This window comes from Dromiciops gliroides, chromosome 6 (genome assembly GCF_019393635.1).
Source record: "Dromiciops gliroides isolate mDroGli1 chromosome 6, mDroGli1.pri, whole genome shotgun sequence".
NCBI lineage: Eukaryota > Metazoa > Chordata > Mammalia > Microbiotheria > Microbiotheriidae > Dromiciops > Dromiciops gliroides.
Window position 1 is genome coordinate 161,657,266 of NC_057866.1, and position 25,655 is coordinate 161,682,920.

The 25,655-nt window shown below is 38.2% G+C and overlaps 1 protein-coding gene across 1 annotated transcript in view; it reads left to right on the forward strand.

The window, feature by feature from the left end:
• EDNRA (endothelin receptor type A) overlaps window positions 1–25,655 on the forward strand; it is an 86,448-nt gene that overhangs the window by 4,495 nt on the left and 56,298 nt on the right. The window contains exon 2 of the mRNA XM_043973505.1: window positions 1,572–2,056. Coding sequence (XP_043829440.1) covers window positions 1,637–2,056 — 420 coding nt within the window. The 5' untranslated portion in view covers window positions 1,572–1,636. The remainder of the gene's footprint in view (window positions 1–1,571; window positions 2,057–25,655) is intronic.

Consider the following 25,655-nt stretch of genomic DNA (forward strand, 5'->3'; position numbering starts at 1 on the left):
TAATAACTGAGAAGATCAATAAAAACCTCTTGTAGGTGTGGCACCTGAGCTGAACCCAATCAGAATTTTAAAATTTTTGTATTGCATTAAAAATGTGCTATTATTGGGATTCAAAAAAAAAAGGGTTTTTAAAAAAAATTTTTTTGGTGAGTCAATTGGAGTTAAGTGACTTGCCCAGGGTCACACAGCTAGTAAGTATTAAGCATCTGAGGCCAGATTTGAACTCAGGTCCTCCTGACTTCAGGGCCAGTGCTCTATCTACTGTGCCACCTAGCTGCCCCTAAAAAAGTTTTTATAAAATTGACTTTATTTTTTTAATCTTAAGAGTATTTTCTTTTTCCAGTTACATGTAAAGATAGTTTTCAACATTTGTTTTTATAAGATTTTGAGTTCCAAATTTTTCTCCCTCACTCACTTACCTTCCCCCCTCCCCATGACAGAAAGCAATCTGATATGTAGGTTATATATGTACAATCACATTAAGCATATTTCTGCATTAGTCATGTTGTGAAAGAAGAATCAGAACAAAAGGGCAAAACCTCAAAAGAAAACAAAAAAAAGTAGAAATAGCATGGTTCAATCTGCATTCAGATTCCACACTTCTTTTTTCTGGATGTGGAGAACATTTTCCATCATGAGTCCTTTGCAATTGTCTTGGATTACTGTATTGCTGAGAAGAGCTATGTCTATCACAGTTGATTGCTGCACAACATTGCTGTTACTGTGTACAATCTTCAATTGCATTTATTTTTAAGGAATCTGACCATTTTATTGCAGCTTCATAATCTATATCTTAATAAAATTCAAGTCTAATTTACATTTTTTAACTTTTCTGATTGTCTGACCATTCTAACAAGTAGCCTTTCTTTTTTCATCATCCTTTAAAATTCATTTTCTTACAAGCCCTAACTTAGCAATCAGTCCTTTCTCCTCTGTGTGAAGAAAGGGCTGTGTAACATGTGCAGATAAGTACCAGCCCTATCATTGATGACAATAAGATAAAAATAGATTGAAAGTTGGAAGGGACTTTAAAGTCTTCTAGTCCAACTTCATATTTTTATAGATGAGGAAACTCAGGCCTGAGAAGTGATTTGCCCAAGGTCACACATGTGGTTCAGTACTCTTTCCACAGCATGTATTATATAACAATAATGATAATAACAAAAACATTTACCAATGACTTAAAGATTTGCAAAATGCTTTACATCTATTATCTTATTTGACCTTGTAACAAACTCTATGAGGTTAGGTTTCAATATTATCCCCATTTTACTGATGAGGAAACTGAGGTTGAGAAAGGTTAAATGACTTGAACTAGATATACAGCTAGTTGAGTGACTGGATTTGAATCAAGTCTTCTTGACTCCAGAAATCTGGCACTCTATCTACTATAACCACCCTGGATGTTGCAAGCAGTGGTCTTTTCTATAGGATTTTTCTTCAGGTATTTTGTCAAATGATGAGGGTAGTCTGATATTAAAATGCCTCAGCTAGTTACAAAAGATTCTTTCAGACTTTTGATAATGGGGGTTTGACTTTATAATCAAATATCTTTTTCTTTCTTCATCCAGGTGAAAAAAAGTAATTGTACAAGACTAGTACTGTAAGAAACAGAACTCTTCTGCGTAATTTCAAGATGGAAACCTTTTATCTCAGGGCCTCCTTTTGGCTCCTGTTGGCTGGATGTGTGGTTAGTGACAATCCTGAAAGTTATCACACAAATCTGAGTGACCCTGTGGATGACTTGACCACATTTCGTGGGACAGAGCCCAGTCTGCCCTTTACTACCCACCGCCCCACTTCCTTGGTACTACCAAGCAATGGCTCAATGAGTAACTATTGCCCTCAGCAGACTAAAATCACTTCAGCTTTCAAGTACATCAACACAGTGATATCTTGTGCTATTTTCATCGTTGGAATGGTGGGGAATGCGACTCTGCTCAGGATCATTTACCAGAACAAATGCATGAGGAATGGCCCTAATGCACTGATAGCCAGCTTGGCCCTGGGAGACTTAATCTATATTGTCATTGATATCCCTATCAATGTATTTAAGGTAAGTGGCAATGTAGATTGAACTGTAATTTATCTGTGATTCCAAAGTCATGATCTTCTAGGACCTCCATATCAACTGGCCTATTCCCTTCAATTTATATTAAGGGTTATCCTCTAGGTGTCTTATGACAGAGGAGAAGTTTTATTTTGAAAGGAAAAAAGCATCCTAGTTCTCTCCTAATTAGTGGTAACATGATGTTTTGGGAAAGTATCTTTGAAAGCATAATCTTTCATAAAATAAATCTTTTAAAGTTTCCATTATTAATTGCGATCTTCATTTGATTGTGGGTATATGTTACATGAAAAGAGTGTCAAAGACCTAATGAATTATCATGAAAGAGTGATACTTGAATTAACAGGAAAGAGCCCACACCTGTTTTTTCTCCACAGTTGTCTGAATAATTCAGGGGAAGAATCGGGTTTATTGCAATTATTGTAATGTTGTGGCTATGTTGACCTGATTGCACAGTTTTAGTAGAGTAGGCAGAGGACTTACTTTATCACTTATTTATTTCCCAAAATATGAATCAGAAAGGCAGAAAGTTTTACATTTAAATGTATTAAATTCCATAGAGGCTGTTAAGAATATGGAGAGAATGCATAGATTTAAGTGAGAAAGATTTGGGTTCAGATTTTGCCTCTGACACATTGGTTACTTGACCCTGGGAAAGTACACTAACCTCTGCATGGCTCAACAAACTCCATAAGAGTGATAAGTCATGAACAGCTTGTGATCTGCTTTGGTAGAGTGAATTCTACACTGAAAACTTCACAAATCCTTCTGTGGTTGTAGTAACTGTATAAAGGATAGGCATAGCTTATTCTCTTACTAATGTAGGACATTATTAGTACTGACACAAGCGAGAAAAAGATATAATTCTCAGTTCTTTCACCCTAAACTGTTAAGAGACAGGGGACACTGTGATTTTTTTTTTCTGCAGATCAATGAGGGTTAAGTGACTTGCCCAGGGTACACAGCTAGTAACTGTCAGTGTCTGAGGTTGGATTTGAATTCAGGTTCTCCTGAATCCAGGGCTGGTGCCTTTTCCACTGTGCCACCTAGCTGCCCCAAAAACTGTGATTTTAATTTGTTTCAACCACAGGTTAAAAATCTAAGCTCATTTTCTTTTGTCGATTTACATGAAAGTTAAAATTAGTTTCTGAATCAATTCCTTTGTAGAGTAATTATGACCATCCATGTAGGGCTTGAGTCGTGATGGGTTTTTTATGTCATTTTTTTCCTTCTTTTTTTTACAACCATTAATTAATTATCACTTCCTTTCACTACCTCACTCCACCCCCCATAGAATAGTAAGAAACCCCACTCAAAATAAATATGTGTAGTCCAGCAAAACAAATCCTCACATTGGCTTTGTCCAAAATTGTATGTCTCATTCTGGATTTTCAGCCTCTGGCTGGCAATAAGTGGAGTGAATCATTTTCAGACCTCTGGCTTTGTGGTTTATCATGGCATTACTCAGACTAAAATGCCACTTCTTTGTCCTAAACAAAATCAAAAGTCCTGCTATTGGGTCGCTGTCATATGATCATAGATTTAGAGTTGAAAAGGACATCAAAGGCTGTCTAGTTTTCAATCCCCTATTTAATAGAAGAGAAAAGTGCAGTTCTGAGAAGTTAAGAGATTTGCCTTGGGTGACATAGCTAACAGGTGTCTGAGGAGATATTTGAACACAGATCTTCCTGACTTAAAGTTCAGTACCCCCTCTACATGGTTCACACCTAAGGCCAAACAGGAAATAAGTAAAGGAATCAGGTTTTGAATCCAAGTCTGTGATCTTGACTTTTGTCTTTTGTATTTTTCATTTCATTGCAGATAGGAACATAAACATAGATAGGATTGTCTACTCTAGGCCCTCCATAAAACATTACTTTAAGAGGCAAGTTTTGTCTGTTAAACAGTGACAAATTTTATTTAGTTAACAATGAAAATGCTGAGATTGTAAGCTTAGTCTCCTGTCCTAATTATGGGAGAAAATGCAAAGAAGTAAAATAATGAATGAGAAATACCTGGGTCTAGGTTCTGTCTTGACACTCAATAGCTGTGTGACCTCTTAGTGCTTTAGTCAATTCCTAAAACTGTAAGTAAAAATAATTCCAATATGGTGTGTTAGTGAATGAAGTTTCCACACTGAGTATTCTCTACACTAGTGAAATCATTGGTCCAGACCAAAAACATGACTGACATAATGAAAATGATGATCAAAATCTTCATTTGTTATTTTGCAATTTACAAACATTACAAATGGGAAAGTCTTCCAAACAATAGAAAAAATCTCACATTAAGCAAGACAAATTAAACTATTCAATATAACTTTACATGTTTATTTTGTTATTAGGTTTTTTCCCACCCTGGGGACAAACTCATGTGTTTCCTATTGGAACTTAAAATGAGAATTCCAAACAGAACTCTGATAAAAAATTGGAAATGTGGAATTAATTTTAAAAGCTTTGTATATATTAGAGAAAACTTAAGTCTTAACTTTTCTAAAGATGTTTCCTGTATTTTCCACAAAATAACTTAAATTCAATTTTTTTTTCAGAGCAGTTATAACCATACCACATAGGGCTTGATTCAAATAGTATTAGAACTAATGCTGCCATTTCATACTTTAATGACACCATCTTTTAAAGAATGAAATCACATGGACATACAAAGAGATGTATTCTAGAATCTAAATCAGCTATATCAATTACTGGTAATTATGTGTATGTGTGTGTAATTTTCCAACACATTTTGGTTTTGATCATAAAATTTTACAAGGTATCAAGTAAATGATGTTTAAGACTATTCTACACATCTGCTTTGGCTCAAGTGTTTTACTCAGTCAATAAACAAGCATTATTGGGGGCGGCTAAGGTGGCGCAGGTGGATAAAGCACCGGCCCTGGATTCAGGAGTACCTGAGTTCAAACTCCAGCCTCAGACACTTGACACTTACTAGCTGTGTGACCCTGGGCAAGTCACTTAACCCCCATTGCCCCATAAAAAAAATAAAAAAATTAAAACAAGCATTTATTAATGTGCTATGTCCCAGGTCCTTTCTAGGTACTGGAAAAGTCAGGGACTGAGAGTTAGGGGGAAGAGAAGCGAACAAGAAAAAAATCTTAAGGTGTGGTTTTATTAAGTAATAACACATTTTTATTTATAGTTTTTGAGTTCCTATTTTTATCCCTCCCTTCCCTCTCTCCCCTCTCCCCTCCCTAAAACGGCAAGCAATCAGATATGGGTTATATGTGAACACTTATATAAAACATACCATTATGGTGTTTTTCTAAACAAGAGAATTTAATCAACATCATATTTTGTATATTTAGTTAACCACTCAACATCAGTGATTTTATAAAGCCTTCCTTCTTGAGATGAAATTTCCTGTAGTAATTTCAGCCCTACCCAAGATGCACAGTGATACCTAATCAATCTCATGATAAACACCAGTGGAATAATGACTTAAAACCTTCACATTTGGAATCATCTTTCTAAGTCTTGTTAGTGCTCTGGGTTAGCAGATTGAATTTGCATCTAGAGAAAACTCCCTGGACAAGAAAAGTCTTGAAATACATGGAAATCTTTCTAGGCCATGTCCTTTTTCAGGGGCAGGCCTTGTAGTATGTTTGGTGGTGCCTTTGAAAATCAGAGAATCACAGAATTTAGCATTGGAAGGGACCTTAGAGGCCACTGAGTCTACCCCATCATTTACAGCTGAGGAATCTGGGCATGGAGGGATTAAGTAACTTGCCCAGTATGTAAACAGTTACCTGTAAAAATTGCCTCTCCATCTTGGCCTCATTTCTGCACTGAAAAGCCAGAGAACATACCTAACCTCCCACCTCATTTATCAGTGTTTCATGATAACTGTAAAATAATGGGTGTTCCATGACCTTGGTGAACCCCTACTCACGGCAAGCTTAAGCACCGTTATCTCACATAGTGCTATAAATCAACTGATGGGCCACAGTTAGAACAACCACAGGAAAGATCAGTTTTCAAACACAGGCAGAAAGTCTCAAGGCTTGAAACATACATGTGGTAAGTATTTGTCTACTCGGCAATAGTTTTTTTCGCCTGTAGATGTGGTTTTGTTTTGTTTTGTTTTTTGTCCTTTTTTGAGGGGTTTTTGTTTGTTTTTGTATGTTGGGGGTGGTTGGGGTTCTGTTTTTTTTGGTTTTTTTTGGTTCTTTGGTTTTGTGGGGCAATGAGGGTTAGTGACTTGCCCAGGGTCACACAGCTAGTATGTGTCAAGTGTGTGAGGCGGCTTTGAAACCAGGTCCTCCCCTGAATTCGGGGCCAGTGCTTTATCCACTGTGCCACTAGGTGCCCCCCTAATGTGTTTTTTTTTCATAAGCAAACACCCTCCCAAAGCTCTACTGGAGTTTGCTCAATGAATCAGCATGAATGGCTAGGACCAGGCTATTTTTTCCCTCTTTATTCAAGACTCTTCAATGACTGCTTTGACCTGTCAGTGTAATCTGCTACTGACCTTCCACATTCGTCCTTAGATCCAGCAAGGCTAGTCTTACTCTCATATACACTGTGGTCATTTGGGGCTTTGATCTCCTTGCCTGAAATGTCTTGTCCACTCTCCCAAACCTACTCATTGTTGCAGGCTCAGTTTAAGTCCAGATATCTCTGTGAAACCATACCTGACAACTCCACAGCTGACCTTGACCTTTCCTTTGTTGGAACACCTTTTATTCTTAGATCTGCTGCTTAATGTTTTATTACTCAATTATTCTGTAAAACATCTAATATATAATCTTGTTCTCTCCTAGCCTCTGTAAATCAGCCTATTCCCCTAACAAGATATAAGCTCACTGAGGGCAGGATTCCTCTTGTGTTTGTTCTGCTTCCAGATCAAGAAGTGGAAAGGGGGAGAAGGACAGGGCAGACAGCAGGGATATCCAGGGTGGGTGGGCATGAAGCTAGGTCTGTGACTGGCTGCATAATAGTGGGTTAGCTAATTTTGCCTTCATTCATCAATCAGAAAGCTCAGCCTTAAGAAGGGTCCCTATTGTGAGTAGATTAACTCACATAGGAAATCTTCAAGCGGGGACAAAAACATCAAACCAAACACGAACGGGACGTGAAGTGTCAGTCAGTCGGAAGCTCAGATTGGAGATTCTGACCCAGGTCCTTTGGGTCTGAATCCAGTGTTCTTGACAAGATATCAGGTAGCTTTTCAATGATTTCCGCTTGTTTCTTGTCAGATGGCCAAATGTAGAATTTATTGTTGGTGAGAATGTAGATTTATGTTTCTCTAGGTAAGTGCAGTCTCAATTCCCAAGTTCTTTTCTTATGGAGAATGGAAGGACAAAGCCTGTATAACAAGAGATAGTCCTCAGAAGGAAACAAAGGAAGCTAACATTGCTTTACATGAAGGATATACAAGCCTTAAAGTAATAACTTAGATCTAAAGCTAGAAGAACGTTCAGAGGCAGCTAGTTCAACACCCTCAATTTTACAGTATGAGAAAATTGAAGGAAAGAAAGTTAAGGGACTTATACAGGTCACACAGGTAGTATGTGAAAGAGGCAGGAATTTGAATCAAGGTCCTCAGACTCCAAAGCCATCTTTTTTTCACTGTCTAATAATAACATGTCATTTCTGTAACAACTTAATGCTTACTAACACTTTTCTTCCAAAAACCCCTTGGAGTTTGTATTATTATCCTATTTACTAGATGAGGAAATTGAGGTCAAAGACAGGAAGGGACGTCCCCCAAGGTCATGCAATATAAATGGCAGAAGTAGGATTGGAATGCTGGTACTTTTTGACTGCTGATCCAGCGCTCTTTCCACTAATGTATGAGCTAAAATGATGGGGTAGTAGCAATGTCACCTAAACCATGAGTTAATCCACAATCAATCTTCTAAGGCTGTAAATTACATACCAGTAAACAGTTCCACATAAGGAGCCCCCCTCATGATGACCTTTTAGAACAGACCCCAAACAGTATAATCAGGGTGGGAGCATTAAAGGAGAAGTAAAACAAGTAAAAGAAACATCATTTGGTTTTTTAGTTTCTCAAACTTTCTCCTCCTGGTCTGTGCCATCTTGGCACCTGGTGGTCTGATTTTGACATCCCCAAGAGACGAGTCTTATGATAGCACATGAGCAAAAGGCTTATAAAACAGGAGACTGGAGGATGCATCAACCTTCTGGGATGACCTAAAGTATCTAATTTTCATACTCTTCAGCCTAAATTGTTTATATATTCCTGTCTATGAAACAATTATCCCATTTGATGTTGCAGACTTGGAGTAATACAGAAGTCAAACAAGGAAATTGGTCTATTTATGGATGTTTGTGACCATATTGGGTCATCAGAACACCAACAATGACAAAAAGAATGAAAATATTTCCAGTTATCTCCCCCATATGATTGTGAGGTCCTCAAGATCAGGGGACTGTCACTTACTTTTCTTTGTATCTCAGAGAATTTATCACAGCCTCCTGACACATGTAGATAGGCATATCATACATGCTTACTGATTGACCAACTGGAAAATACCCAGAGAACCAACAACCCCAAAATTTCCTCATTTCTAAATGAGGGGGTGAAAGGCCCTTTCCAGCTCTAGGTCAATGGTCCACTGATCCCTCCTCTAAATCTATGATTCCTATATGTAGAAAGAGCAGATGTCTCTACCTCATCATAGGAAAGGAAACAACTCAACAAATTAATGAATTATCCTTTTCTTCATACTACAAAGAAGCTTTCTGTGTATGTAAATGTTTGTGCAATGTAGCTCAAATATAGGTCATTAGTGGTGGCCATTTATACATGAAATGTGGATTATATCATGCAAGTTTCATACTCAACCAAGATTTTTATATACTAACATCTGGAATCAAGACATAAAAGATGGCTTAAACAAAGGGCTGCTTCACATTGTGATGGTTACTGAATGTATATCTGGCACAAACATGAAGCAGCACACCCCTTTAGACAGAACATATGTTTCCCATGATACTGTAAGAAAAGAACCTGTGGAGTTAATTTTTGCAAGGTAGTTTTAAGGATTGATTGGGCTCTTGGGTTGCAAGCTGGCATGCTCAGTATTAGAATTTTGAGACTACAGGCAGCTTATTTATGTTCCACTTAAACCATTTTGTTTTGTTGTTTTGGTTTGGTTTGGGGGTTTTTTTGCGGGGCAGTGGGGTTAAGTGACTTGCCCAAGATCACACAGCTAGATAAGTGTCAAGTGTCTGAGGGCAGATTTGAACTCAGGTCCTCCTGAATCTAGGGCTGGTGCTTTATCCACTGTGCCACCTAGCTGCCCCCCACTTAAACCATTTTGTCACATGCAAATGGACCATCTAGAATGGCCAGAGGACCTCAATTAACTTTCCTTTCTTATTGTTTGATATTTCACTCCTCCCTTCCCTCTGACCACATACTGGTTTAGAACTAGAACTGAGGCTCTATGGAGGTAGGACACTTTCAAGTGTCCCTCCCCATGATCTCTATGATTTCAATTCTGCCATCATAAGATCATAGATTTAAAATCAGAAGGGACCTTAGAGGACATTGAATCCAACCCTGTATTATAGAAGAGGAAATTGAAGCACAGAGTTCAGAGGGTCATACAGATAGTAAGTGTCTGAGACAAGATTTGAACTTTCCTCCTGACTTCAATCCCAGCACTTACTTCCTGTGGTGTAGTAGATATCTCTTGTTTCTTACCTCCAGAGACCCCCTTCTTCTTACTCCTATAACAAAGCTCAGAAACCTTTACTTTGAATCTGTGTCAATCTACAAATATTTCTTCAGTCTTTTGTTGCCTCAGAGACCCACCATTATCACCTCTTTGTCATTGCCAACAAAGTTTAAGTGGGGAAAAAATGGAGAAAGGAAAACTAAGAAGGATTTTTTTTACTGTTTAACTTTTGTCTTAAAAACATCCAAAAATATTTGTAAGTTGATTGGTAGGTAGGTGATGGTACTGCTTTACCCTGCCCTAATCAGACAACATCTGGAATACTGTGCTCAATTCTTGGAGTACTAATTTAGGAAAGATACCAACAAACAGCCGACTATGCCACGGCAAAGCTAGGTGGTGCAATGGATAGAGTGCTGTGCCTAAAGTCAGGAAGACTCATCTTTTTAAGTTCAAATCTGGCCTCAGATATTTACTAGTTAAGTGACCCTGGGCAAGTCACTTACCCTCTTTACCTCAGTTTCCTCATCTGTAAAATGAGCTAGAGAAAGAAATGGCAAACCACTCCAATATCTTTGCCAAGAAAACCCCAAATGGGGTGACCAAGGGTTGGATATGATTGAACAACAATAACTAACGTGCTGGAAAGTACCAAAAGAGAATAACCAAGATGGGTTGGATTAGATGGCCTCTAAGATCCCTTCCAGCTCTGAGCTTCTATGATCTCTTCTCTGGGCTGAGAGCCAGGGAAGGAAAGAAAAATCCTGTCTAGAAGCAACAGGTGGTGACAGGGAAAAGGAAAAGAGCAAAGCCATCCCTCAAGTCCTTGGAAGAAAAGGAAATTGGTGACAGGGAGATAGCCCAGCCTGGGAAGTATCTTTAGGAGCTTACCCTGGCAGAAAGCCATCCAAAATGAGCTCCCAAGAGCAACGTCTAAGTTTCAAGTCAAGAAAAATTGTTATTAATTAAATGTTTCAGTAATATTTGTTGGAGTCGTGGCAGTGTTGTGTGGTGAAAAGACCCCAGGACTGGGAGTTGGGAGACCTGGGTTCTAGAGTGATGTGGCTATTAGCTAGCTATGTGATCTTGTTTTAATCTCTTGGGGACTCATTTTCCTCACTTGTAAAATGAGAGACTAGATGATCCCTAGGGAGCCACTCAGCTCTCAGATTTCATGATTTTATTTTATTCTATAGTTTTACAAACAACTTTTTTTTTGTTGTTTTAGGTGACTTATGTTAGAGTGAAGTGTTTTAAAGATCCATATACAAACTTTATAGAGTAATCATTTAAGCATTAGAAGAGACCCCAGGAACCAAATAGTGTCCCCTTGTCTACCACATATCTGGCAAGTAATCATCTAGCCTGTGTTTGAAGAGCTCCTGGGAGAAGGATCCCCATTGCATCCGAGGAAGATCATTCAACTGTTAGATAGCTTGATCTTTATCAAGAAGTATCTCCTGACCTCAAGCCTAATTTGGCTCTGTAAACTTCTACCCAATGGCTCTAATTCTGCTCTCTGAGACCTGGCAGAACAAGCTTGAGAGGAAGAGTGGTACAGGAGAAAGAATGCTTTCCTCTGAAGTCAGTCATGGACTTGAAACTGGCCATTGCCCCTACCTGTGTAACCTCGGAGAAGTTCCTTGACTTCTCCACATTTATAAAACAAAGAATTTGGAGCAGATGACCCTAAATGTCCTTCCCAGCTCTAAATGTATGATCCTATGTTTGATTTAAATGGCCATTTTACCAGACTTAGAGCATAATGTTACTCTTTCAAGTTACAATAGAATAGTTATCATCTTTGTTTTTGATCCATTGCTGGTGATATCCATGTGATGTTGCTGGCTTTATTTTTAAATGAAAAGAAATTGGTCAAGAACACAACACCCTACATCCTTCCTATGGGAAAATGTGATCCATTTTACAAAGTTTTCAAGGAATATGTAGCAAAAAAAAGTGGTACCTGCCTGTATAGTTCTGGTGAAAAAATCTAAAGCAAATGTAGAAATTATAGGCCAGCAGGTGATGACAGATTTAGAACTATGAGTGACCTTTGAGGTCACTTATGCCAACCCCCTCATTTTACAGATGAGGAAACTGAGACTCAGAGATCTCATAGGGAATGAATGAGATTTGAATGCAGGTTGTCTAATTCCACATCTGGTGTTCTTTCCAAAGAGCTGTTCTGCCTACCTCACCAGAAAGCCAGATATCACCTCAGCCGTTGGATTGATCCCCATATGCTATTTGACGTCTTGGGAAACTACACATCTCTCCTATTGAAAACTTGTCATGTCCCATACTTGTCATATACCTAAGAAGATTTTTATTTCAACCATTATTTAGTTGGTCATTTGGTATCTTACACATACTTGCTAGACATTGGTCAATTTGGTTTGATCATGTCAAACACTACTCTAATGGATTTCTTTAATAGTCATTTAACTTTTAAAAGTAATAGTTGGGGGGGCAGGTAGGTAGAGCAGTGGATAAAGCACCAGCCCTGGATTCAGGAGGACCTGGGTTCAAATCCAGCCTCACATACTTGACACTAGCTGTGTGACCCTGGGCAAGTCACTTAATCCTCATTGCCCCGCAAAAAAAAAAAAAAAAAAGTAATAGTTGGGGCAGCTAGGTAGCTCAGAGGATAAAGTACCAGCCCTGGATTCAGGAGGACCTGAGTTCAAATCTGGCCTCAGACACTTGACACTTATTAGCTGTGTGACGATGGGAAAGTCACTTAACCCTCATTGCCCTGCCAAAAAAAACCAAAAAAAGCAAAACAAAAACAAAAGTAATACTTAACATTTATATAGCACCTCAAGATTTACAAGTCAATTTGGAGATTTTGTCTTATTTGGTTCTCACAACAATCCTTTGAGGTAGGTACTCCAATCTCCATTTTACAAATGGGGAAACTGAGGTTTGGAAAATATGACTTGCCATTGGTCACAGAGCTAGTAAGTGACAAAGAGGGAATTCAAACTTGGGTCTTTCCTGACTTAAAATCTAACACTTACCACTCCATTATACTATTCTTTTTTTTTTCCAGTTTGTACCTGGAGGATCATTTGTGATCTGGACACACTACATATCTGAGTCAATCATATTGCCCAATAGTTTCACATGTCATGAATGTAGTGGTTCTCCTGTATCTTCAAGACAGTGAAAGGACTTATGTTCTTACTTGCTCCAAAAGTGTAGCTGCAATCGCAATCGCAATCACAGGCTAAATATTGGAACAGTATTCTCTGAGATTAGAGGGATTGTGTTGCTCCCACAACTGAGGTTTCTGTCCATTTCGCAGTGAGATGGATTCCAGCTGGAACTTTTCCCAGTACATATATGGTATTGTAAGAAAGTATTCTGCAGTTGTTTCCAAAGAAAGAGCCTTTTTTCCCACAAACTCCTAATTCTAAGTTAAATTTGTGATATTTTCTTGATGTCTATGGTTTTTATACTCTGCCATTTTCCTGATAACCCCCTCCCTTCCTATAGAAACCCTCCTTGCAATAAAGAAAAATTGTTAAGGAAGACAAATCGTCAGGGGCAAGCTAGGTGGCACAGTGGATTCAGGAGGACCTGAGTTCAAATCCAGCCTCACACACTTGATGCTTACTAGCTGTGTGACCCTGGGCAAGTCACTTAACCCTCATTGCCCTGCCAAAAAAATCAAAAAACAAAAAACACAGGAAGACAAATTGTCACAGTCACTGCATCTGACAGCATATGCCAGATCTCACTCCTGTAGTCCACCACCTCTCTATTGAGAGGAGGTGTGTGTCAATTATCTGGAAGCAAGTTGGTCATTGCAGTTGATCTGAATTCTTTGTATCATTTCATTGAGGTTACTGTGGTCACTGTGTATATCATTTACTTGATCAGCTTTTTTCAGTTCATACAATCTCAGTTCCTGTGTTTCTCAGAGTTAAGTCCTGAAAACAAGCTTTATCTGGGACTCCTCCCTCAACTTTCTATTTTATCCTTCACACTTGGAAAGTGCTTTCCTGTTCCTAAATCTGAGAGAAGCTTCTACAAAGCAAAACCCTCTTTCCTTTGTAGTAAAATTCTAAAATGTCAAGAGTTCTTTTCCAATGGTCCAGTCTGCCTGGGGGCTGAATTCATTTCCTGTCTCCCCAGCTCTGCCCCTGCAAAAATGGCCCTTTCCATGATTTCTCTATAATACACACATGGAAATATGGCTTAGATTTAGCTCTGAAATATAGCAGTGACTCATATGATCAGAACAAACATGCATATCACCAAAGATTTGCCTTGTTTCTTTCATGAAGGACAGAGGAATTCAGCCTTCACTTGCTGTACTTGAGCTAGGACAAGGGTACATTGCAAAATACATTTTCCAAACCCAACTGCAGATTAACTGAGTTGACAGAGTTGCAAAATGATTACCCCACTTTTGTATATTTTTTTAAAGCTCCTGTCTGGAAGCTTTCAGAGCCTCTTCCATCCACCCGTACCTCCACATCTGACTTTTCATTTCCTGTGTCTGGGAATCTCCTGCTCTTTCTCATAGTTATGTTAAGTAATTAGTCTCTTGTGAGCTTACTCTCCTAACCAGCAGCATTTGGCTACAGAAAGAGCTGTTCCCACTTCACCACTGGCCGCAGCAAATCTTCATAGCGAACAGATTGTCCCCCTGAACTGTGAAGGCCAGGAGGTCAGGAGCCCAGGTTCCATCCGGTTGGACAGGTGTTGAGAACCAAATTGTTTTATGTGCTTCCTTACCATGTCACACAGTTGGACATGTGAAGGAAGGAAGGAATTTGCCTCACTTGCGAGTTTGTTCCTCCATTATTAAAAAATAATTGGGAAAATAGCTTTACATCACAGTTTGCATTTTAATGTGAAAAAGCATGCAATTTTCAACCCACTTTTCAATCAAATAATTTTGAACCGATTTAGACTTAGACTAGGGGTGGCTTCAAGATTCAGCTTATGTCCAAATAGGAAGAATACTAATCCATGAGTCAGGCTGGGGGAGTGTGTGTGTGTGTGTGTGTGTGTGTGTGTGTGTGTGTGTGTGTGTGTAAGGGGAAACTCTCATTAAAGAAAACATTCAATTCAATTCAAAGTATTTACCAAGCACCAGTTGCTATATACCAAGCTCTGTGTTAAATGCTAAGGAGATGAAGACAAAAATGACACATTCCCTGCCTTCAGGAAGCTTACATTCTACTGGAAGAAAAGAATATGCCCCCAGATTAAAAATATATACAAAGTAATTTCAGCAAAGAAGTTGTTTCCAGAGATATCAAAAGAGGACTCTTGTAGGAGGTAACATTTGACTGAGCTAGGTGAATTGGACCACATGGCCTCTGGGGTCTTCTGTTTTCCATCACATGTATACTTCTGTAACCCACTTTTATTAATTTTTTTTGGTGAGGCAATTGGGGTTAAGTGACTTGCCTAGGGTCACACAGCTAGTAAGTGTTAAGTATCTGAGGCTGGATTTGAACTCAGGTCCTCCTGACTCCAAGGCCAGTGCTCTATTCACTGTGCCACCTAGCTGCCCCCTGTAACCCACTTTTATCTGAAACATTTCAGTGCTGTTTTATCCTTATTTAATGATTAACATGGTCTAGTACAATTGGTATTAAGCTTATATAATAACTTTGTAAATATTTAGATTCATCAGGACAATAGGAACTAAAACTTGGGGAGAAAATTCAAGTGACCTTCCCTCTAAAGTTTGTCAGTGGGAATCAGGTAGATCAGTAATGAACATTTTCAGTAACACTGTCAAAAATAAATGTGACACACTGCTAGAAACTGCAAATCTGCCTTCTGGGTATACAACATACTCTTGGAAGCAAGCATTACTGATTTCTATGCCACAATATACTCAGGGTTTTTGGTTGTTTTGTTTTTTTTTTCTAACTAGGTCTGGTTTTTTTTTGTTGGGAAAACTGTTCCAAGTTATGCATGTATTAGTCAGAGAAAATATCCAATAATAGATATGCATGTAAATAGCATTCAACATCAGAGTTTTCAAAAATTTCCTTCGTTTCCAACATGTAGATCCAAAGTTGTACAAAACCAGGCACTTAGTCTGTGTGCTCCAACATACACATACAATTTGATTTTCAGTTCAGTTCATTTTATTTAGTATTTTAAAATACATCACTGAGCTAGGCAGTGGTGAAGTTACAATGGTATATAACACAAGGTTTCTGACCTCTAAATGCTTATGATCTAGTAAGTGAGATGAGCCAAGTATGTAAATACCAAGTATATGACCAAATCAAATGTAGTTATGATTTAGTGGAAAGAACTTGCAATCATCCGTGATTCTGAGTTTGGTTCTAGAGAACAATTTGGAACTATACCCAAAGTGCTATAAAACTGCATACCCTTTGACCCAGCAGTAGCAACACTAGGTCTGTATCCCAAAGAGATCAAATAAAAAAGGAAAAAGACCTACATGTATAAAAATATTTATAGCAACTCTTTTTTGTAGCAGCAAAGAATGAGGAAGGGATGTCCATCAACTGGGGAATGGCTGGACAGGTTGTGGCATATGATTATGATAGAGTTCTATTGTGCTATAGAAAATTACAAGGGAGATGGTTTTTTTAAAAACCATGGGAAGATACATATGAACTGATGCTAAATGAAACGAACAGACCCTGAAAAACATTGAATACAATAACAGCAATATTGTATGATGATCAACTGTGAATGACTTAGCTACTCTGATCAATACAATAATGCAAGAAAATTCCAAAGGACTCATGATGAAAATGCTATCCACCTCCAGAAAAAGAACTGATGAATTCTTACTGTAAACTGAAGTATAGTTTTCTCATTTTCTTTAGTTTTCTTGCCCTTTTCTGCATTATATGGCTAACCCTAATATATTGCGTATAACTGATATAATATTCCCTGCCTTCTCTCTGGGTGGAGGAGAAGATGGGAGAGGGAGATAGAGAATCTGAAATTTTAAAAAAAATCTAAATATTTAAAATAAATAATAAATCTTTAAAAAAAGAAAAAGAAATCCTGAGCTTGAGTCCCACGTCCAATACTTAGTTCTTTGACAAGTCACTTTACGTCTCATCCTCAGTTCCCTCTTGTATAAAATGAGGATGAGAATATTTGCACAGTCTACCTCACTAAATTGTAAGGAAAGTGTTGTGAAAACCATAAATCTCTCTGTAAATAGCAACTATTACTTTTACAGTGAAGTTCCCTTCTTCAAGTTCAATTGTTTTATGTTATTAGAAGACAGTTATAAGTAACCAGCTCATTGCAGAAATCTTGAAGGAGAGCTCTCTGGCCCTGAAAACCTTACTCTGCATCTCAATATATTATGTCTTCAGACCCTGAAAGCTAGAACTTTGTAATTAAAGAATTGATGCAAACTCATGTGCACACACACAGAGACACAATTTTAAAATATTCTCTTCAACAACTGAAATCACAGAATCAACTTTATAATTATATGCAGAATCAGCAGGGCCCTTGGGGATCATCTAGTTCAACCCCTTCATTTTGAGATCCAGAGAAGGAAAATAGCTTATCCAAGAGCACATTAGCAAGAAATGGCAGGTCCAGGATAAAAACATGGGCCCTCTGCTTCCCAATCCAACAGTCATCCTTCTGTGTAACACACCAGCTCCTATATTTGAAGGTTAGTTTGATTTTGTTGTTTGCCTAGGATTACTTCAAGGAAACCTTATTTTTCTTTTATTTTGGTGTTCAGGATAATATGGCAAAGTAGAAAATCTGTTGGCTTTAGAATCAAAAGAAACTGAGTTCCTAGCCCAAATATGTCAATACCAGCTAGGTGACCTGGTACAAGCTGCTTCATATAAGGAAGTTCATTATGGTCCTTCCAAATCTAAATCTACAACCCTATGATTTTAATAAATGTGGAAAATTCTCTTTACCAGTACAGATAGGCAAGTCTTCTGTAACTCATAGAGTTACTTGGGGAATTGAAAAGTTAAATGGCTTGCCCAGGGCCACATAGACAATATGCATCAGAAATGAACCCAAGTCTGCCTGACTCCAAGCCTAGCCTAGCCCTCATACACTAGGCAGTGCTGCCTCTCTGATAAATCACTTAGTGTTATGAACTAACACTTTTTCCCCTTCTATTTGGCTCTTCAAATAATTTTAAATTAGTGTTTTTCATTTCAAAATTGCCTGGTGATTTTTATTTCAAAATGATACCCATTTTTTGGTACAGGAGTTTGGGGAGACAATGGCAGTATCATGTACCATAGGAATCCCTCCTTTGAATATTGTACAAGGTTAGTAGTTTGTAGACTGCCCTGGCACATCTGGTGAGCAGAATTTTTGTCTCCCATGTTCATTTCCATGGTAGTGAAGTCAAATAACTGAAGGATAGCCAGAAACTCTAAGAACAGCTGAAAAGAAGAGTGGGACTTTTTCATGAACCAAATTTCTGTTCTTGGACAGCTGGTCACAAGCATTTGTGTTGCCAAGGTGATGTCCCATCCATTTATTCACTTAAATGGTGATGAGTCTATGATTACAAGGCTAAAACAAAGATCTACAAGTATCATTCTCATATTGTCAATCAAGGTTAATTTTGATGATAATTTATAATAATTAACAATAGTATATATAATATTAATAACAAAGATATAACATATATTGAGCTTTAGGATCCTCAAAACACTTTACATATATTACTAAATCTCCACCATACAATTTATAGGACACCAGAGTCTTTCTTTAAATTTTCTTTTTTTTAAATTATAAACTTAATAAATATCAACAAACCTGAACATTTCAATATACAATTGCAATACAAAGGAAAAAAAGGAAATTACATTTAAAACTGAAAACTTTTGTTAAGCATAGGTTTTTTCCATCATACATGGCTTGGTACTTTTAAAAAAATAATTCAAATTTAATATGTTAGTTCCAACACTGCCCTTCTTGTCTGTTCCCTTTTGTATTTCCTTCTGCTCTCTTCTATATATTTTTAATGATTCACTGACAGCCTTTTTTTCTTTTTTTCAATATCTCTACCTCCATTGCTCTTCCAACCCTACTTCACCCAAAAAGGAATAAAACCTTTCCTTGACACTTAATAGTATAGTCACATAAAACAAATTTATACCTTAGCTGTGACTGCATATATACATCTCATTTTGACCCTCTGTTGCAACTTGTTGCCAAAAGGTAGAAAGCATGATTCATCACTGGTCATCTGGAATCATGATTGGTTATTACCTTGCTCATAGTTCTTGAGTCTTTATGACATTGTACTTGTATAAATTGTTCTCCTCCTGGTTCTGCTTCCTTCATTCTGCATCAATTCATACAATTTCTCCAGTTCTCTTGCAATCCATCCTTTTCATCATTTCTGACAGCACAATAATATATTACAAAATATTCAACTCCTGCCCAGTTTATTCAGTCATACTCCTATTTACAGGCACTCCTCTCAGTTTGCAGCTCTTTGCTTCCACAAAATATGCTGCTATAAATATTTTGTATCCATGAGTCCTTTCCCTCTTTCTTTGATCTCTCTAGGGTATACCAGGTCAAAGTCCAATGACTTTTGGGGGTAGCTAGGTAGTGCAGTGGATAAAGTTTGTGGTGATTAGAGTTTAATTTGGTCAGGATCTACTTATTTTAGAATATGTGTTAGGAGGATGTATAAGTTTTATCCTAGTAATGTCTTCATTCACTATTGGAATCTTGTAAGTTTCCCCTTAAACATAGGCACCTGAAGCCTACATGTATATTCTAAACACTCTTTGGATGAGCACCTCTTCAAAAACTGCAGATAAGCCTGTAACTTATACTTTTTTTCCAGACCAAACTAGGGAATGTATTAACTGTAAAGAAGGGAATAAGCATTTATGTTTTACCTAATATGTGCCAGCCACTGCACTTAGTGTTTTTTACTAATGTTGTCTCATTTGAAAGCAAGGGCAATTAATTAAATAGAAAAGTGGATGACACAGGAAAAATCCCCTCCCCTGGCCTATTTCTCCCAGGATTTTTGAAGGACTCTCTGGGTGGGGTCTCTTTGTAGATTTCTGCATTTGGCGGATGAGTCTAGATGTGATTCTCCCTGTGGCCCAATGTTTGCAAGAGATCTAGGATCTTCCAAGTCCTAGCATGAAGCTACCTTCATAAACCCCTCTCCTTCTACTTCTGCGGTAGTTAACATCACAGTAGCAGGCAAATAACCTTTTGGGGGTGCATCATCTGACCATTTCCCTGCCTTGGTCAAGAACTTTAAAAGATTCTCTATTGTCTCCACAGTTAAATACAAACTCTTGAATTCAGTGTTTAAAGCTCTCCACAATCTGGCTGGTATGAAAAAACATACTTGGCATAATATGATCCCCAAGTGTTATGGGAATTGTACATATTATAAAGAGTTAGTTAAAAAAAAAAAAAGAAAAGGGGGCAGCTAGGTGGCACAGTGAATAGAGCACCAGCCCTGGAGTCAGGAGTACCTGAGTTCAAATCTGGTCTCAGACACGTGACACTTACTAGCTGTGTGACCCTGGGCAAATCACTTAATACCAATTGCCTTGCCTAAAAAAAAAGAGTCAGTCATCTTTTAGTCACACCTCCTCTGGAGCTAGTGTCATAATATGTGTGAGCCCATTCTCAGTCCTGGATCTCCCTTGATGCCTAAGTGAACCTCTACTTATACCATCTCATTTGTAAATTAACCAGTCAAATAGTATTTGCACATGATATGGGCAATTCAATGGACTGGTTCTTTAGTAGATACAAAGGAGCATAAGACAAGTTTTCTGCCCTCAAAGATAGGGGTACTTATAGGTATGGATTTTAAGGTAACATGCTACAAAGCAGTAGATAAATGCCTGATGAGTAATAAGTACCATGGGGGAGGTGGTCAGAGATAGTTTTCTGTCTAATCTTTCTGAGGTTACTCTTGATCTAACTGAACTAAAATATTTAGAAACCACAATATGTTTTCTTATATATCACATTCATCAAATGCTGGGGGAAACTTAGAATCATAAATATAGGGCTAGAAGACCCCTGAGAGATCACCTTAGCCTAATCTCCTCCCCCAACCCTACATTTTGTTGTTGTTCAGTCATTTCAGTCCTGTCCAACTCTTCATGACAGAATTTTGGTTTTCTTTACTTAGTTTGCCATTTCCTTCTCCAGCTCATTTTACAGATGGGGAAACTAAGGCAAACAGTTTTAAATGACTTTCCCAGGGTCACATGGCTAGTAAACGTCTGAGGCCAGACTTGAACTCAGGACTTCCTGACTCCAGGACAGGCCTGGCACAATATGTACTGTGCCATATAGCTGCCCTGTCATTTTTCCAGATGAGGAAACAGAGGCCTAGAGAAAGGAAAGATAGCACCAGCATTAAGTAGCAGAACCAGGGTTCAAATTGTTTTAGTACAGTGATAATTGGGTTATTATCCTATAGAAAAAGAGGCAAGAATAAGGGGAAATGGGATTCTTTGCCTTAAGGATGAAAAAATATAGTTATCAAAACATAGTATTCACAGGAAGACCAAAAAACTCCCTTTTTCAGAAAGTGATCAACAGTTTGAAATGCAGTTTGCCTGAAGAGAGACTGACATATGTCTTAACTCTAACCCAAATACCAGAAGAGTAATCTTACGATCATTGCCCTCTCTCAGTCCCCACACTACCCCCAGCCTCCAACTTGCAAGCACTTAATTGACAACTAAGTGGTTTCAAATGGCCCATACTGTCTTGTGAGCGCTAACCACCACTGCTTCTTCTTGACTCATCTGTCGTATCAGGCATCGCAAACCATCAATGAGATCTGTCACCCATCCTTATTCCTTAGTCTGTTCCATCATTAACGACTTTCGTAAACTCCATCGACTTAATGCGTAATGCTGTTTATGGATACATTTAAGAACAAGCTTTGGTTTGCTGTATACATACAAAAAAAAAGAAAAAGAAAGAGAGAAAGAAAGAAAGAGGGAGGGAGAGAAAGAAAAAGAGAGGAAGGAAGGAAGAAAGAAGGAGGGAGAGAGAGAAAGAGAGGAAGGAAGAAAGAAAGAGGGAGGGAGAGAGAGAAAAAGAGAGGAAGGAAGAAAGAAAGAGGGAGGGAGAGAGAAAGAAGAGGGAAGGAAAGAAAGGAAGGAAGGGACGGAGGGAGGGAAGGAGGGAGAGAGGAAGGAGGGAGGGAGGGAGGGAAGAGAGGAAGGAAGGAAGGAAGGAAGGAAGGAAGGAAGGAAGGAAGGAAGGAAGGAAGGAAGGAAGGAAGGAAGGAAGGAAGGAAGGAAGGAAGGAAGGAAGGAAGGAAGGAAGGAAGGGTCTAAGGATTACTGGAGGGAATTCTAGGGTAATAACCAGGAAACCAGGCTTGTCCTGTGATAGTTCTTATTTGGGAATGGAGAGAGGTATATGCATTCTGGTGGTTCTCCCACAAATCACTATGTAACTAGTAGCATGTCATTTAGGATCAATAATAATTTTCACTCTCATTCTGCTGTCAAAAACATTTCAACAGGTTTTTTTTTACAAATTTTTGTTTATTTTACTGAAAACAGACAAAAATGATGGCTTAGACCCACTGCTCTTAAAATAAAAGACTTTTAAATACTAATGACTGATGCCTGCAATGCATTTCAGATACAGCAATTGTGTAAATCAACACAAACCACTAGAGGCTTTGCAAATGTGAGCAAATACAAAAATATAGGAAAAGGCATGGGTCTAAAAAAATGGACAGTCCAGTTTGGTAGAGAGTAAATGAGTGGGAATAATATTAGATAAGGCTGGAAAGGTAAGGTGGAACAAGATCACACAAGGCCTTGAATGCAGGCTAAAGGGTTTATACTTTATTCAGTAGGCAATAGGGAGCCATTAACTATTTTTTTAGCAGACACATGCAGGGTCAGAGCTGTGTATTAAGATTATACAGGCTATAGTGATTAAGACAATTTAGAAATGGGAAGTACTAAAGGCAGGAAAGACAGTTCAAAAGCCAATACAATTGTCCAATATGTCTTCTCTCCCTTTCTACTCCCTCCACCCCAAAGGAAAAAAATAATCAATTTATAGATTCCTCTGCTAGCAAATTTATATATGCCATGCTTGGCAGAAAGGCAGTTTAGTGTAATGGTGAGAGAACCAATTTTGGAGTTAGGAATGCCTGAATTCAAGTCTTACCTTTGACACATAAAAGTTTCTTGACCTTAGATAAGTCTTGGTTCTAGGAAAGTGCATACTAAGAAGTGTTCTATGACTGAGAATTCAAATACAAAAAGCAAGGCAGTTCTTGTCCTTAAGGAATTTACATTCCAAATCTGGGAGGCAACACATATGAGGAAGTAGAATGAAGCAACATTTGGGGGGGGGGTTGAAAGTTCTAGTACAGCAAGTGAAAACTTATGGGGAATCGATTGATACACCTCTAGGAAAGAGAGAGGGAGAGAGGGAGACGGATAGACAGAGATGGAGGGAGAGTCAGCAAAACAGAGAAAGAGAGAGGAGGAAAGGAGGAGATGGAAGGAATGAGAGAGGGAAGAAGGAGGAAAAAGAGACAGCAATAGAGAATCACCAATCTTCTTGGGTTATTTTCTTTGCAAAAGCCATAAGGAGTCCTCATTCTGAACACCATTCACAGAATGGCTTAGTCTCCAAGAACAGGCATTTTGGACATTCATTTTCAAGCAGAGAACAAATTTGTCTTTTGTACTTGCCCCCTCTAAACACGCATTTATTACCATTTCTTGACATATATCGTATCATACATAGCAATCTGCCCAGGAAAGTTGAAGATTCAGCTATAAAGGCTGCTGTCTATTCCTCTGAGTCAAGCAAGCATTGAGGACTAGAAATGGAATCCAGATCTGTTTCTTTTCATGAACCAGCTTTAGGTGGGTGACAACTAAGTTCTCCTGTCACCTGATAACAGTTCAGAAACTGCTAGCTTCTCAGTGACCTCTAAAGCCACCTAGAGGATTGCCAGTGGCATTTTTTTCAAGTGTCAGAAGAGAAGCTTCTGACTTACTTATTAGTCCCTCCTCTCTCCAAGGAAAATAGAGTACCTTTGAGCTATACATCAGTGATCCTGGGATATTTTGTCTTTGGATTGCTGGGTCACATTATCATATAGAGTCATAGTAAAGGAAATTGACCACATTAACTACTTTTATTCATCCAGTTACAATATCACAAAGGTTTACTGAGTGCCTACTTATCTTTAATATTTCAGTGTTTTTTAGTTGTTAATTTAGTCAGAGAACATTAGGATTGATGTTGAATATTGACTTCATTCACCTTCTCACTTGTTACCTGGTTGTTTTGATGTTATGTGGACATGTTTTGAGATTGACTTTAGAAAAGACATTTTTATCCTGTGTCTTGACAGATCTATGATTTCACTGGCATAGAAAATTCCAATAAGGGGCAGCTAGGTTGGCGCAGTGGATAGAGCACCTGCCCTGGAGTCAGGAGGACCTGAGTTCAAATCTGGCCTCAGACACTTAACACTTACGAGCTGTGTGACCCTGGGCAAGTCACTTAACCCAATTGCACTCACTAAAAAAAAAAAAAGAAAGAAAAAAAAAGAAAATTCCCAATAATTAAACTCTCTCTACAAATGGACCTCTGCTTTGTAACTTTGAGGGAGTGGCCTGAGTCACTAAGAGTTTAAGTGGCTTTTCCTGTGTGTCCAATATAGGATTTGAACTCAGGTCTTCCTGACACTAAGACCAGCCCTCTATCCACTTATTTCACACTGTCTTTCTCATTTTTATTTGCTGTGCCTAAATTCATACAATTTAATAATCTTTTGATGGGGATCATTTTTCCATTGCCTTAAGGGGAATTTTTTACTTGACTACGCTCTTCATTTCTCAGATTTACAAAAAAAAAATTTTACAAATCCCTTGCCAACACTTTCCTTTTGTTATAGACTTGGTTTGTGTTTTAATTTCATTACAATGCTCGGACATTTGGAAAGTCAAATAAGAATAACAGTACTATTCTATTGATCAGTTCCAGTAATGAAACTGTTCTTTAAAATAATTTTCTTTGGATCAGCTTTTTGTGAGCCTCAGTCTGTTACTAATACTTAACAAAGATTGATATATTATTTTCAGGTCTCAAGAGACTTGTTTGTAAAAATCATCCTTATTATATTAACTTTTTAAAAGCCAGCCTGTGTTGTTTATCAAACATTTGCAAAATAACATGCCCTTATTTTATTTTAATGCCTTCATATTTTTCTTTTAGCATAGGCCTGTAATCTCTTCAACAGTGGTTATCAATGTAGAACAACAATCCTTCAGTAACTTGTAGTCTTAGAAAGTTGCTCGGGTCACTGAGAAGTTAGGTGAGGGGATCACCACACATAGTATGTGTCAGAGGTGAACTTGAACAAGGTCTTTCTGACTCTAAGATTATCTCTTTATCCTCTATGCTATGCAGCTTCTCATTACTTTTTATGATTTGAAAAACATACAGTCAGTGTTCAATTATCCCCTTTAATGCATGGGAACATTGGTATAAATTACCAGTGATGTACTTGATTAGTTCAAGGCCTTGGCTCCATTCATTTCCTAACTCTTCCAGATGACAAGGACCTCAACCCACTGCAGGGAGTGGGCCCTGGCACAAATAGATACTTGGGAGCTAATTGTTTTGATCAAGAAATTTTATGCATTTTATATGAAACACAACAAGCCATTGAATTCTTGGAAACAAAGTCCCTCTGAAGTTTCTGTGATTAAACTATTCTCTTGTTATGATGTCATGTGGAGGTATTTCGACCAACTTGCCTGCTTCCATTCCCTCATTACCCACTCTCTCCTTAGCCCCCAGCAATCTGTTTTCTGTCCCTTCATGCTATGGAAGCCTCTCTCAGAAGGTACCAGGGATAGCGTAATCACTAAATCCACAGACTTGTTCAGCCTCCTTCCCATT